Raw genomic sequence first — 13,741 nt, 5'->3', positions numbered from 1 at the left:
CGCGGGGAGCCCAGGTTTCGTCCTCCATGATGGTCTTGATGCTTGCAGAGTGCATCAAAAAGTCAGTCATCAAACGTTTCCACCTGAATTGGATCCGGCGTCCCTCTTCAAAAACTTCTAACCCAGCCGCTTCGAGGCCCACAATCCAGGAGCAAAAGATGTCTGAAGTTCGCCAAAGCTGAAATCGATCACCGGGCATACAAAGGCCTACACCGAACCAAACCGCTTTATCTCCTTCTCCATGATTGTCGAATATTTCTTCCCAAGCTCGAGAAACAAGGGTGGGAAGTGGAGGGTCGTCCACCGATTCATCGACTTCGTACAGGTAGACTGTGGGTTCTATATATTCCTCTGCCATAACAGGCCCATGTAGATAAAAGGTAACTGTTTCGGAATCTGAGTCGCGGTGCTCGCCCTGCTCCTCTGTAAAGGTACCTTGAAGAATGTCATTGGTGTCTTTGACGATAATATCAGAGAAGGGAAAATATCGACAGTAGCAAGACAATGCCTGGGTGGTAAAGTTCGGATGATCCAATTCCAAATAAAGGGTCATATTTGTGAGCCAGCGGTCTCGAAAGTGCCGTTCGAGGCGCCGCCTCTGGGATTTGAAGAGCCTGTCTTGGCGGAAGGTTTGCCAGTATCGATACACCCGGCCAGGAAACCCGGGGTCAAGCATTTGCCCATCGGCATGGTCGTCCCCGTAGTCGCAGGAGGCAATGACATCGTCAGTAAAGTGGTTAATGATTTCCTGTACCAGATCGTACGGCAAGGAGCGCCATATGGGCGACAGATCCGCGGTGTTTGCCATTGCGGGGTAATGAAGTCAAGCGCTGTTGCAGACAGCTTTCCACCGGCGATGCGAATTGCGAGGTACGAGAGAGACCGGAGAAGAAAGGAAAGATTGCGGTCAAGTAGCTGGCACCTCAGACCTCTACATTTTATAGCTTGTTGTACCGCATGGCGCCCCTCGTGGTTACCCGGGAAACCTTCCACAACAAAGCTCGGCGTGAGTCCAGCTTCACTTCCTTGTAGGCGCATGGACGAGTCGGGATTACCCCATCTCTCCAAATATCCACCGCGCTAGTCCGTATCAGGTATAACAATTTGACCCTTTTCCGTTCCCCAGCGAACTTCCCGCTGTCTCAAAGTCATGGAACTTCTAGAAACCTAACCTGATCATTTATTGAACTACACTCGTGCACAGTTGTCTTTCGTCTCCAGTATTGCTATCACTCACTTCAGTCACTCTTTTTGGAAGTCAGCCACATATCATTTTCAAACCCACACAAGCGAGCGACATCTACCACCACCAATAATACCACTAATCTGCAATGCAAACGCACAGCCATGATCACAACGCCCCCCCGCTGTCAATGAGACGGAAACCGGTACCTGACGCAACGCCCACAACACCACATGCAACTCACCAACGGCCACAAGCATATGCACCATTTACACCACAACAACATCCATACCTGGACCCCCCACCTCCTTATTCCGGACCAACACAAGGACAAGGCCAAAGTCCAGGGCCAGCATTCGAACTCATTGACCTTATAGACGATTATCTAGACGACTTTGACGATGGTCCCGCTCAAAGTCTCACAGCTGGTCCAGGATCCCACCTTCGTCAACTCTCTGCTGTTCCCCGGCCTATCTCATTCCACAAAGAGCAAACCACAGTTAGTTCGACACGGGAGGTAGTGGCTGACGATGAAAAGCCGCCTCTTCTTCCACCAAAAGCTCCAGAAAGACAACAAAGACCTGGTACACCCAATGAACAGGGGGCCCAACAAACATTCCAGGCGTATCGGCCCTCGGCGGAAAAACACCCTCCGTTGCTTGAATTGGGAGAGCAAGCATTGGGAAGGCCGGCGAGTAGCGGGGCTAGAGGTAGTGAGACGCCGAGGCATGAACATGCGGGTGTTCTGCAACCGGGAGGAGGGAGGGGGTTATCTTCGCCTTTTCACGGCCGACCTCAAACTACTCAAGATGCACATCATGGCTACGGACATTACCAGCATTACCAGCAGCAGCATCAAGGACATGGGTATGCTTATGGCAATGGAGGACACCACCGGCCTACGATGCTGGATATCCCCTCCGAAAGACAACCTCATGGGAACTATCACGACCATCAAACACAGCAGCACTCCCGCAACCACAACAATCTCAAAGTGCAAACCAGCATGCCCGCCCTCCGACCTGGTCCTCCCCTCCCATCCCCGAGCCATCTCTCTCCATATCCGACCCCTTCTCCGTTAGCGTATGCATCCGGGCCTCCTTCCGCGGCGCCCCGAAGCCCAAGCATCCCGGTTCCTGCACTCCCTCCACGGGCATCGACTACCGGACATGGTGGAAGATTTGGACCTCCTCCTGGGCCTGGGGGACAGTACCACGGGCAACAACCGCACACTCCCTTGACGCCTCACTCGCCGTACCCGCCTTCTTACAACACGACCGCTGGCAGCCCGAATCGAAACGGAAGTGCTGTGCCCAGTCCCGGACCGTCCGGAGGTCCCGGAACTTTCGGATCGGAACAAGGACCCACCTGGAACGGAGAAGGCGGAGCGGGACCCACTTATAACAGCCCGGGCCTTCCCGGACCTCCAGCGGGTCCTCCACCCCGCGCTGTGACGACGACTGCAGCAATCCCTTTCCCTCCTCCTCCTCCGCAGCCTTTGGGTCTCCCCGGGCAGCATCCTCACCCCCAACTCGCCCAGCCATTTCCCCCTCCTCCTCCTCCACCACAACGTTCTCCCGAGCGTCCGCAACCCCACCACGCGGCAACTTTCGCCCTAGCCAAACCACAACAACCCCCGCACCCCCAACTCCACCACTCGCAATCACTACCACAGCTCCAACAATCCCCCAAAAAGGAACCCCAAGAAAGCAAAGGCTTCTGGTCCACCGCCCTCTCCGAAACGGCCTACCTCGCCTCAGGCCTCATCTCCCACCCCTTCGAGTCCACCAAGCACTACACCATCCTGCGGCACTCGCCCTCGGTGATCTGGCACCGTGGCCCCAAAACGACCGTTACTATCTCCATCTTTTCGAGTCCCAAGTACCCGCTTCCTGCGTTACCTTCTTTGCCGCCTGCTGCTGGTGTCGCTGGAGTCAGTTCCGACACGGCTGGACATGGATGGTCGTTGTGGATTCAGCAGAGAGGATTTTCGGGGGACAGTGGGATGAAGATCAAGAATTGGCTGGGGGGGAGGGAAGATTGGGTGTGCGTGACGCCCGCTAGTAAGGTGTTGGCTGAAGAGCTCGAAAGTGGAAGCGCGAGTAAGAAGGGAGGACAAGGATTGCTAGGGCTAGGCGGAGCGACGGAGGAGAGGGGGTGGAAGCGGGATATCAAGCGGACGGAGAAGAAGCTGAGGAAGGAGTTTGGAGAGAAGAAGGGGCATGTGGCGAGACTGACGGCCGTGGTGAGGGTGCCGGAGGGATGTGAGGATGGGTATTTTCGGGTTCATCTTTGCCTCAACGGGGATGCGGAGAAAGAGGAGGAAAAAAAGAAGAAGAGAGAGGCAAAGGGTGGGAAGGAGAAGACCGAAACGAAAGATCCTCAGTCTGTCCTGGAAGAGCAGAGAAAGAAGATGAAGGTGTTGTGCTCCAGCCCGATCTTTAGGTTGGCATCCACATCCACCGACCCTTCGTCCATCCGCGGCGCTTCCCTCTCTACCATGCCCTTGGAAATGGGCATCTCGCTCACTTCCGTTATCGCCTCCCAGGTCATCTCTTCCAAGATTGCTCCGATCAAGGACCAGATTACTAACCGCATCGACCCTATTCGCGCGCATCCTATCGTTGAGGAGCTGGGGATTATGGCGACGGAGGAAGTCAAGGCGGCGAGAGAGGAGGCAGAGGAGGAGGAGCAAGAGCGGCTGAGGGAGCTGTTTGGTGCTATGTGTGTTGCTGGTGGTGTCGGTGCTGGTGTGGCCGCGGCGAGAGGTTTGGAAGGGGGTGGGAACGGCGTTGGGGTTGGGGTGTCGGGCGTGGTTGGGCCCGATGAAGGACCGTTAGCTCCCTTGCCGATTCGCTTCGGCGGCAACGTCATCCCGGGAACGGGAAGAAGCAAAGCGGAAATGGGCTTCCCAACGGCTAACCTCAAAGACCTCCCGGAGGAAATCAAGCACCACTTCAAGGGCGTCTACTCCGGCTACGCTCGCATCGTTCCCGGTAAGGGAGGGCCGATGGGTCCCGAAGGCCCAACGGAGGTCTGGTACAAGGCCATCATTTCCTCCGGCCCGGTGCCGTACGCGAAGAAAACAGCTGTCATCGTGGAACAACAGACCACGGTATACTTCATAACGGACTTCGGCGCAGGCGTGACCTTCTTCGGAAGCAAGGTTGAGGTACTTGTCATGGGCTTTCTGCATCCAGTGTTGGACTATCGCGAGACTAGCCCGCAGTACCGCCTCGACACCGCCCACCAAGATGTCGTCCTCGCCCTAGCCAGTCTCAAGCGGCCGAATTGGGCCGCACAATCCACCCTAGCAAAAATGGAAACAGCTGAAGCAAACGTAGACGGGGAAAGGGGGCTAATAGGAGGATTTAAGAAGACCAAGGTGGTGGAAAAGGGACAAGAAGTAAAAGAGAAGATATTCGAGGCCAAGAAAAAGGTGGCGAAGCAGATTGATCGGATACCGGTGCATATAGTGGGAATTAGAAAGGATGATGGGAAGGCGAGGGATCGGTATTATGGAACAGGCGGGTATTGGATTCCCAGGTGTTAAGGCGTTGGATTCACGGACGTGATAATTGAAAAGTAACTAGTAATGTATTGCTCCAAGGTAGATGATAGTAGAAGGCTAGGTATCGAACGAAGCGAGGACGCCTCCCCGGGCTGGCCGCCGGAGAACAATGATATCAAAAAAGAATCGTTTAACCTACATAAGTCAACCCCAAAGACACCCATACCCCATCAGTGCTGTCATGTTCCATGCCGATACTCAATGCTGTCCTGGAATCCCCGCCAGAATGTCATCGAAAGTCGTGGCTCTCTGCCTCCTCCTTGTGCCCGGCTGGGGAGTCCGATTCCAATCCGTCTGCGGTTGAGTCCGCGGTCGCGCACTAACCGTCGCCGAACGATATACCCTAGACCCGTTCGCATTCCAACCACTACTTCCGCTTCCAGTGCCCGGGGTCACGTCGTAATCTGGATCGTCTTCTTTGCGCTTGCCTGTTAGGAAGCGGGAGAGGCGGGAGAGGGTTCCAGCTCGCTTCAGCTTTGAGCTCCCCTCTTGTTGTGGTGGTGATGGCCGGGGGTCCCAACTGGGGACGGAGCCGGTGCGGGTTGTGCGGGTTGTGCTGGAGCGGGAGACGGTTTCTTTCTCCGAGTAGCGGTGACCGTCACGCTCTTTCTTGGTAATTTTCCTCTCCAAGCCCTTCTCGTCGCCGTATCCGGCATCTCCCCTTTCCCTCCGGCTCTCCCTCCGACTGGGCCTCCTATCCGGCTTCTCCCTGACATTAGCAATTCGATCCATCACCGAGTCCACCCTCTTCCTCGTGCTGTATCCTCTCTTGGGCTTCTCATCACCCTCTCGTACCGCGTTATGGTCACCGAAAGGATCGTGATCCGGCCCTTCTTCGAGAACGTAGCCAGGTTCCGTACCGTCGATCTCTGGAACCTCGACGCTGGGTAATGGTGTCGGGGGCTTGACAGGGAAGAGCTTGCCGTAGGTGGCGCCGGGTGCGCCCTCCCATATGGTCCCGTCGGTGTTGTCGCGGTAGGTGTAGACCTGGGTGTCGGCGTCGTAGCCTATGCGGGTCATGTTCTCGGGCAGACGCTCGGCGTCTGTGTCGAGATCTTTCCAGCGGCCCATTGCGACTCGATGATTTGTTGCGGTGGTGGTGTAAAGAGACTGGAGGGTTGGTTGGGCAAAGTGTGTGTGTTGAGATGTGGGTTTGTCGTAGGATATGATTCTGCTCAGGTCGGTGGTCGGTGAGAAGCTTGGGATGTGGTATGGGAGATTTAGAGGAGATGTTGGTGGTGTTGGTGGTGGCGTCGATGTTGTGGTGGACAATCTGGATGGTGTAGAGCAGTTGTCGGATGACGATGACGATGCGGATGCGGATTCTCGTAGTAGGAGAGAGGTCGCCGTGGTGAGCAATTAGATGCGATTCGATGCTAGGGGATTTGGTGTTTCGAAACAATTTGGAGTTGATGATGTTTGTTGTGTTGTTCTGACGGATGTTTCTTTCCAGGGTCGTCAGGGTCCTCAGAGTGGATGCAGGGAGGAGCTTGGACGCCGTGCAGGTCGGACGATGATGTCACCTTTTGCTTGTGTGTTGCCCCTGGCCAGCGACGGATTGGGTTGGAATGTCAACGACCACGTCAAGGTGTTTGTTTGCTCAGTCTGTTTCGCCTTGATGGCTACGCTCTTCGACGGATGTCTTTAGAAGAAAATGTAGGAAAAGAAGTGTTTGGGTCTTTGTAGGAGTTGCGCATGAAGTGATGGACAGAGGGAAAACTGGGGAAGGACAGCGATGTTATGGATTATCACACCCTCCAAGCCTCCATGATCAACGACTTGTGCGCCGCTCATTGGACACGCCCGTAAGCCCGAAACGGATTGACAACTGACAAGCGTAAACACGAGAAGACCAGCCTCACTGGAAAAACTGGCTCAGCTGTTCACTGCCCTGTACGGACCGGCAAACATCAGGGGCAGCTGCAGAGGACAGGAGTGAGTAACACGTCACTTCCGTTCCCGCCATGTCATCAAGGTCAAACATAGCGACGTGACGGGCGGCTTGAATCCATGAGTAACATTACATCCCACTTCATTTTAGCCGTTGACTTATTACACTATTAACATCATACGCAGCACAGTTCCTCGCACCAGCTGCAAATAACAGAGCAACCTCCTCCGGGTACCCAAAACCACAACCACACAACCACATCCTCCATCCGCCTAGTAGATGCCAGGGACAATTCTCCACTTGACAAGCTTCTTGTACTTTTCCCAATCCTCGCCATACTTTTTGGAGCACTTCTCGTCATCTCTGAGATCGCGGTGGATCAAGAGAATGGCAAAGTAGAGGATGTAGAAGTAAGTGAAAACCATACCCCAGCCCCTCGCCTCGCCTTGGACAACCTCGCGCCCGTCAAGCATGGTAATCGCACCAGGAGCCCCGCTGCCAGCGCTCAAGATCTGGTAGCCAGCAATGCCGGTCGGGAGAGAGTAAGGCCAGCTCTGAAGCCAGTCACCGGCATAGTTGATGTGACGAGCGATGCCCCACCATCCCGAGGTAATGAGTCTCGATCCAGTCTTGGTCTGGAGGTAGGTAAGGTGCTTAACGCTGGAATCCTCAGGATTCCTGCGGAAGTTGTTCTTCTGCGAGTTGGACAGGCGGAAGATGCTATAACCAGCAGCCAGGACGGCACCAACAGCAATCAAGCCGAAAGCGCCAAGCTGCTGAGGATGGACGGCAAGGTAGCGTGTCTGAGTCGAGTACATGAACGGCAGCCAAACGACATCTCCGAAGCTCAACATGAACCCGAAGCCGTCAGTAGTGATATCCATGGTAGTCAAGACCGCTGGTTCCATGTAAATGCCGTCCAAAACGTAGACAGCCTGGATGGCGGTGATGAAGAGGATCGAATCGGTAACATAGCCGTACAAACGGTATTGCTTGGCGATGAAGGCGCAGTTGAGAATGATCCACCCCAAGAGACCGGGGCGCATTTCCATGAATTCCTTGATGTCCACTTCGCCGATGAGGGGCAGAGTGATGCGTGGATTGAGCTCGCGACCAATATAGAAATCGTAGATGAGGGAGCCGGTGGCACCGCCTGCTGCCAACTCGCGCATGTCCTTGTTGCCGGGCTTGACGTCAAAGCTGCGGACGTAGACGAAGATGGCGAGCGCGGAAGCGACGAGGATGTTGGCGCTGATGATCTGCGCAAAGTTGTCGGAGATGAAAGTCCAAACAGGGAACTCGGCGCCCTGAGCAATGGTGCCGGCAGCCAGGATGGCCAAGGTGCACATGGCCGAGTTGAAAGCGTTCAGCTTGTACTTGAGCCGACCGCCGGTGCTCAGCTCGGTTCCCTCGACGTGGTGGCCGGGGAGGATGCGGTATTGAACGAGCGAGAGGGTGTAGTAACCCAGAGTCCAGAGCGTGGCGGACCACGAGAAGAGCCCGAAGACGCCATTTTCAGGCCAGCCAATTTCGCGCTTGAGCTGGGCAAGGTCGAGGGACTTGGGGTGGAGGAGCGAGGGCGCAGGGCAGCCGGAGATGTCGTTGCAGAAAAGGTTGAAGACGTGGACGAGAATGGGGAGGCCAAATGTTATGACGAAGGCGCCGATGCTGTTGTCAAGCTTGTTAGCTGAGCGCGTCCTGGACCATGTTGTCGCCAAGTCATGATAGGGGTTCAGGGGGTTTGTTTTGGTAACTTACGGGCCGCCAAATTCGTAGTGCTGCTGGCGCGGCGCAACCTCCTTCTTTGCGACAGCTTGCTTCTGTTTCCCGGCCATGGTTATGATGGCTGTGTTGCTGTAGACGACAACAACACGAAAGCCGGGAGAGGAGAAAGCTCCCTACTTAAGTGTTCAGCTGTGGATGCTGTCGTGGGACAACTGGCAGCCAAACAAAATAATGTCCAGAAAGGGTCTGGTTCAGACGAAGGAAAGGAGCTTGGGCCAATTGACTGCTTCAATTGCCGGCCAGTGGAGCCAATCGTGCCAGACGGGTCCCTGCTTTCCGGGTGGGCTCTCCAGCGTTGGCTTCTTGGCGTTGGTTGGTCTGTGCTCGAAGTACCTGTTCACCCGATGTCTTCGGATCGGTACTTTGTCTTGAAATGGCGTATTCTCGTATCCAGTCTCCTTCGCAACTGGAGGCTCTGATCGGGCTGCTGAGTATCCGAGAAAGGAGAAATGATACGATTCCATAGGTTGAGCAGGTACTATCTATCTTGACTGCTCTTCATGTCAAATTCTCCTACCTGTTCGAGCAGCAATGTACCTTGGCGAGGTAAATCCAGAATTGTGGATGTACCCCTGATCTTCCCGGTCCAAGATGGACCAATCAAGCGTGGGTGTGGGCCTTGCTGGCCACTCAAAGACAGGGCAGCCTTTCCTCGAATGCGGTTTAACGAAATCGTGTCAAGTGAGGTCAGTGCAGATTTCCAAGTTCCAGTGACGAAGCCATCAAACCAACAATTCCACCACGACAAACGACGCAAGTCCATCATTGCCATTTCTTACCACGAATTGATCTACACTTTGCGATACTATCAACAGTTTCCCTACCGCACATCTTCCGACCCCGCGACTCGATCAGCACTCGGCGTCAGATCCAATCCTTGGTCGATCCAAGCCCACTGCATGCAATAACCCCTCCTGACGCCGCTGTCACAAGTCACAACCACAACCATACGAGCGAGCGCCACCGAGCGCCTTGCCCATTTCTATACCTCCGATCTCGTTCCATCACCAATCCCGATCCCAATCCCAATTCACCAAAATGCATCCTCCAAGTCCCAACCAGCTCCTATCGAGCCTAGTCGCCCTCTGCGCCCTGACCGGTGCTGCCCACGCCTCCGATGACGATTCCTCCTCCCCATCGCCCTCCCCATCAACAACTACCACCACAACCTCCACCGTAACACCCTGCGTTGCCACCTCCACCAACGGCGCCTTCTACGATCTCCGCCCCGACATCGCCGTCATCCCCGAAAAGGACGTCAAGCTTGCCCGGGGCACGCACACAAAAGACTATCTTGCCCGAGGATACGATTACGGATACAACATCACGCTGAACATATGCGCCCCAGTCGTGAAAGGCGTGGAGGATGTGGTGGGACTGACGAGCGAGGGATGGAGCAAGGTCGGCGCGTGGTATGAGAAGGGTGGAAAGGTATACAGCCTAGGCCAGGAGTCGGGAGCATTGACGCCGAGAGGAAGGAAGCTGGTGTTGCAGTATACAGGAGGGTCGCCGTGTGAAGACAAGGACGACAAACGGAAACGAAGCAGCGGTGTTCACCAAGGCGCCGCGTACAGCAAATATTCCGACGGCGAAGACGAAGACCGTGACGACGACCAGACCGATTCCGACTCCGACAAGAAAAACAGCAACACATCCAAAGAGAAAATCCGCCGCAAGTCCGCAACCATCTCCTTCCTCTGCGACCGCTCCCCCGACAACCCCACCGCTGTCTCCTTCGTCGGCACCGACCCAGACGAATGCTCATACTTTTTCGAGGTCCGCTCGCAACACGCTTGTGCTGGAGCTGAGCCACATAAACCGGGCTCTGTCGGACCAGGAGGAGTGTTTGCCATCATCTTCTTCATTGCCCTGGCGGTGTACGTTATTGGTGGTATTTTCTACCAACGCACCGTGGTAAAGCAGAGAGGGTGGAGGCAGTTGCCCAATTACACTCTTTGGGCCGGTATCTGGAGCTTTCTCAAGGTATGGAGTGCTATTTCCTCTTGGTTCGGTTCTTCTGGGCGGGTGAGGGATCGGAAAGCGATGGGCATGGTTTAGTATGGAGAAGGATCAAGTGCCAAGGCGTGAACTGGTGAGGGAGCAGAAGCCGGCTTTGGTTGATACCTTGTACGGGTCGACGATGCTAACTGTTGGTTGCACAGGACACCTTCATCATCCTCACTTCGTCCTGCGCTCGCTTCCTGCCTATGCGTCGGGGGTACCGATCGTTGAACTCGTCCTCTCGTGGCCGATACGGGAACAACGACGACGAGAACCGGTTGATTGATCAGCTGGATGAGGAGTGGGATGATTAATCTAGAAGTGGTCTTTGTTGTAGAGATGGAATAGGTATGCTTAGGGTGCCTTTCTTCTTTCCGAGGCAGGTCCTTTTTTGACCTGTCTGTTGTACATTTATCCACGACATCATTAGGCCGGCGTCCGGTGGTGTTGGGAAACCCAAAAAGCCCTCGGTTTTCGAGGCACAGCGGATAGTTCTTGGTTATAGACTTTTGTATATCTTTTCCCATCCCAGTATCCCGTCCGCTGCAGATATTATGGGACAGAGATTTTGCTGCTTTGTCATGAACACCCCTCATTGCAAGGTCTCATGCCCTGCAATCCGGTTGCTTGAACCGGAATCACGATCTTAGTGCTGGCTTTCTTCCCTTCACCACAGCGCTATGTACGCATCTCGGCACATCCAGCTATCGACACACCCATGCTGCTAGGCGCATTGAAGATCTCGGATCGCAAGCCTGCAATCCCGCTAGAAAGCTGTGGTGGTGTTTCTGGGAAGTGGAATACTGTTTCTGTTTCAGGTTCCGTTGACAGGATGTTCGGGACAGAAGTGATAGTCAGGGGGGCGAGGTCGTATTGAAGCTTACCCCGGAATCAAACGCTCTACCACGACGACAACTCTCCATTTAGCATCAAATGCCAACCAGACATTGTACAGATCATTCTTCAACATCTTCGAGCATTTGATGAATCTTGACAACCAGGTTCAAGATCTTAAGTTTCCACGTCTTGAATTACCACATTCCACCTCTACGGTGGCCGTATCAGTACCAAAAACTCGCGGTTAAACGTCACCCTTCAATTCTTGGCAGCCGCCCACCGACTACTCCCAAATTGTCAACGGCACACCATCCGCCGTTTCCCGGTTTCCGGGACCGTGGCTTACCATCCCCAGACATTCCCCCACGGCACTGTCACTCCGTCTTGCCGAATTCGCGATGCCAAGTAGATTAACCGCTCCATTTAAGTCCAGTCACGTTCATCCAAGCCCACCAATCCAGCAATCATCTTCCCGAAAATTCGTCAGCAAAGACTGAAACATCGCCGCACCGCGTTCCCGGTCGAGCCTCTTTGCGTTCCATTTGTGTGGGGTTACGGCACCTACAGCAGGCTTCGGACGTCACGAGGACCCCCTGCTTGCCGCTCCGAAGAGGATGAGGATGGATGCCCGAAGCAAGATCATGGAAATGACAGGACGAGTGCTCGATGCGGACGGGACTTGGGCTCATGCTCCGGGGTTGGAACCCGGTTTGGTGGACTGATAGTGTCGTATCGCCGATCGAGTCCTTGGTCAAGTCCCAACAATCACAGACAAGATATAAATCTCAACCACACGCATAGGACATCCTCTTTCTCTCCTTCCAGGTCGCTCAAGACATCCCCTACGTCTCAACCACACACCAGCCCAACATGCGGTCCACTCTCCTCACCGGCCTCATCGCCGGCCTGCTCTCTCAACAAGCCGCCGCCCACGCCACCTTCCAAGCCCTCTGGGTCGACGGCGCCGATTATGGCTCGCAATGCGCTCGTGTTCCTCCTTCCAACTCTCCCGTCACCGATGTGACTAGCACAGCTATGAGGTGTAACGCTGGTACTTCACCTGTTGCGAAGAAGTGCCCTGTCAAGGCGGGAAGCACAGTGACTGTTGAGATGCATCAGGTTTGCTCCCCTTTTCCTTCTCTCATCAACCACCGTCTTTCGCCCCTGATGACCTTCCATGCGGAGCTGGTCCTCAAAGGATGTCGTCTTCCTCCCTACCTGTTTCTTTCCTCCTCTCCCTCCCTTTCCTCTTCCCACCCTTGCCCACACTAACACATGACCAGCAACCCAACGACCGCTCTTGCGCCTCTGAAGCCATCGGCGGCGCCCACTACGGTCCCGTCCTCGTGTACATGTCCAAGGTCTCCGACGCCGCCTCCGCCGACGGTTCCTCCGGCTGGTTCAAGATCTTCGAGGACACCTGGGCCAAGAACCCCTCCGGCGCCTCCGGTGACGACGACTTCTGGGGCGTCAAGGACCTCAACTCGTGCTGCGGCAAGATGCAGGTTAAGATCCCCTCGGACATCCCCGCGGGCGACTATCTCCTCCGTGCGGAGGTCATTGCCCTTCATACGGCTGGCAGTGCGGGAGGCGCGCAGTTGTACATGACTTGCTACCAGATCTCTGTTTCCGGCGGTGGTTCCGCTAGCCCGGCGACCGTTAGCTTCCCTGGCGCCTACAAGAGCTCCGACGCTGGTATTCTTGTCAACATCCACAGTGCCATGAGCACCTACGTTGCCCCCGGACCGGCTGTGTACTCGGGCGGAAGCACCAAGAAGGCGGGAAGTGGCTGCGTTGGCTGCGAGTCTACTTGCAAGGTTGGCTCCGGCCCGACTGGAACTGCTTCTGCCGTTCCTGTTGCGAGCACTTCGGCGGCTGCTGGCGGTGGAAGCGGTGGTGGAAGCGGCGGATGCAGCGCTGCCAAGTACCAGCAGTGTGGTGGAACTGGTTATACTGGGTGCACGACTTGCGCTGTAAGTGCCCGAAAATTTGACGAGTGGGATAATGGTTGACTTGCTAACGTGGTGATATCTAGTCCGGCTCTACCTGCAGCGCTGTCTCTCCTCCTTACTACTACCAGTGTGTCTAAACACCTCCGCAAGGGGTTACGGACACGATTGGGATGTCCTGGAAGATGGTATCAAAAGGCGAGAAATGGAACGTCGAAGTTCACCCGCCTTGCAACAAAAGAATTCGCTGTACATAAGTTATCTGGGTCTTGGTCTTGGTCTCTTGATGGCCGGGGCTGAGGCGGTACATATCCTGAATGAGAGTCGCTGAGACTTCCCAATGAAGTTGCAATATCAACGTGCTTTGAACGGTTGTATTCAATTGCGTTGCTGGCTTGGGACCGCGTACACCCCAATTTCAATCTGCTGGTTATGTCAAAATGTGTCTAGTCCTGACAGTCTTTTCACGTCAAGTGGCACAGTTATAGGAAAGATGCGATCACAACTGACATCTGTGGGTTGAC

General features: G+C 54.9%; 6 protein-coding genes across 6 annotated transcripts; 3 read left to right on the top strand and 3 right to left on the bottom strand.

The window, feature by feature from the left end:
* Nucleotides 1-574: 574 nt before the first annotated feature.
* Nucleotides 575-808, bottom strand: B0H65DRAFT_387340 (uncharacterized protein; the record flags this gene model as incomplete). The annotated part of the gene is made up of 1 exon (XM_062823717.1): nucleotides 575-808. A coding segment is annotated over one exon (234 nt), but the record flags the coding sequence as incomplete, so codon positions are not given.
* A 394-nt stretch (nucleotides 809-1,202) lies between these two features.
* B0H65DRAFT_74039 (uncharacterized protein) lies at nucleotides 1,203-4,844 on the top strand. The gene has a single exon (XM_062831350.1). It carries the CDS (start codon nucleotides 1,332-1,334, stop codon nucleotides 4,734-4,736), a length of 3,405 nt encoding a protein of 1,134 aa, XP_062676642.1. The 5' UTR covers nucleotides 1,203-1,331; the 3' UTR covers nucleotides 4,737-4,844.
* A 108-nt stretch (nucleotides 4,845-4,952) lies between these two features.
* On the bottom strand, nucleotides 4,953-6,685 carry B0H65DRAFT_561616 (uncharacterized protein; the record flags this gene model as incomplete). Its single annotated transcript, XM_062830178.1, has 3 exons — nucleotides 6,509-6,685; nucleotides 5,104-6,079; nucleotides 4,953-5,073 (listed from the first exon to the last, which is right to left on the bottom strand). The coding sequence occupies exons 1-3, from the start codon at nucleotides 6,546-6,548 to the stop codon at nucleotides 4,953-4,955; spliced, it is 1,137 nt and encodes a 378-aa protein (XP_062676641.1). The 5' UTR covers nucleotides 6,549-6,685.
* A 59-nt stretch (nucleotides 6,686-6,744) lies between these two features.
* B0H65DRAFT_480880 (c-14 sterol reductase ERG-3) lies at nucleotides 6,745-8,627 on the bottom strand. Its single transcript, XM_062827607.1, has 2 exons — nucleotides 8,404-8,627; nucleotides 6,745-8,313 (listed from the first exon to the last, which is right to left on the bottom strand). Exons 1-2 carry the CDS (start codon nucleotides 8,478-8,480, stop codon nucleotides 6,918-6,920), a joined length of 1,473 nt encoding a protein of 490 aa, XP_062676640.1. The 5' UTR covers nucleotides 8,481-8,627; the 3' UTR covers nucleotides 6,745-6,917.
* Nucleotides 8,628-9,121: 494 nt separating this feature from the next.
* B0H65DRAFT_480878 (mannose-6-phosphate receptor binding domain-containing protein) lies at nucleotides 9,122-10,824 on the top strand. The gene is made up of 2 exons (XM_062827606.1): nucleotides 9,122-10,522; nucleotides 10,593-10,824. Exon 1 carries the CDS (start codon nucleotides 9,469-9,471, stop codon nucleotides 10,486-10,488), a length of 1,020 nt encoding a protein of 339 aa, XP_062676639.1. The 5' UTR covers nucleotides 9,122-9,468; the 3' UTR covers nucleotides 10,489-10,522; nucleotides 10,593-10,824.
* A 1,224-nt stretch (nucleotides 10,825-12,048) lies between these two features.
* On the top strand, nucleotides 12,049-13,457 carry B0H65DRAFT_74015 (glycosyl hydrolase family 61-domain-containing protein). The gene is made up of 3 exons (XM_062831349.1): nucleotides 12,049-12,387; nucleotides 12,552-13,241; nucleotides 13,304-13,457. The coding sequence occupies exons 1-3, from the start codon at nucleotides 12,139-12,141 to the stop codon at nucleotides 13,355-13,357; spliced, it is 993 nt and encodes a 330-aa protein (XP_062676638.1). The 5' UTR covers nucleotides 12,049-12,138; the 3' UTR covers nucleotides 13,358-13,457.
* Nucleotides 13,458-13,741: the final 284 nt, after the last annotated feature.

Source organism: Neurospora tetraspora (genome assembly GCF_033439725.1).
Source record: "Neurospora tetraspora strain CBS 560.94 chromosome Unknown B0H65scaffold_10, whole genome shotgun sequence".
NCBI lineage: Eukaryota > Fungi > Ascomycota > Sordariomycetes > Sordariales > Sordariaceae > Neurospora > Neurospora tetraspora.
Note: the sequence above shows the minus strand (reverse complement) of the source record. Positions and strands in the feature narration are given on the sequence as shown.

What these genes read in the sequence shown, in the direction of transcription:
- B0H65DRAFT_74039 (XM_062831350.1), top strand. Translation starts at nt 1,332, where the DNA reads ATGCAAACGCACAGCCATGATCACAACGCCCCCCCGCTGTCAATGAGA.
- B0H65DRAFT_480880 (XM_062827607.1), bottom strand. Translation starts at nt 8,480, where the DNA reads ATGGCCGGGAAACAGAAGCAAGCTGTCGCAAAGAAGGAGGTTGCGCCG. An exon ending in CACTACGAATTTGGCGGCCC is followed by an intron (nt 8,314 to 8,403) that starts GTAAGTTACCAA and finishes GCTTGACAACAG; the next exon opens with CATCGGCGCCTTCGTCATAA.
- B0H65DRAFT_480878 (XM_062827606.1), top strand. Translation starts at nt 9,469, where the DNA reads ATGCATCCTCCAAGTCCCAACCAGCTCCTATCGAGCCTAGTCGCCCTC.
- B0H65DRAFT_74015 (XM_062831349.1), top strand. Translation starts at nt 12,139, where the DNA reads ATGCGGTCCACTCTCCTCACCGGCCTCATCGCCGGCCTGCTCTCTCAA. An exon ending in TGACTGTTGAGATGCATCAG is followed by an intron (nt 12,388 to 12,551) that starts GTTTGCTCCCCT and finishes ACACATGACCAG; the next exon opens with CAACCCAACGACCGCTCTTG. An exon ending in CTGGGTGCACGACTTGCGCT is followed by an intron (nt 13,242 to 13,303) that starts GTAAGTGCCCGA and finishes GGTGATATCTAG; the next exon opens with TCCGGCTCTACCTGCAGCGC.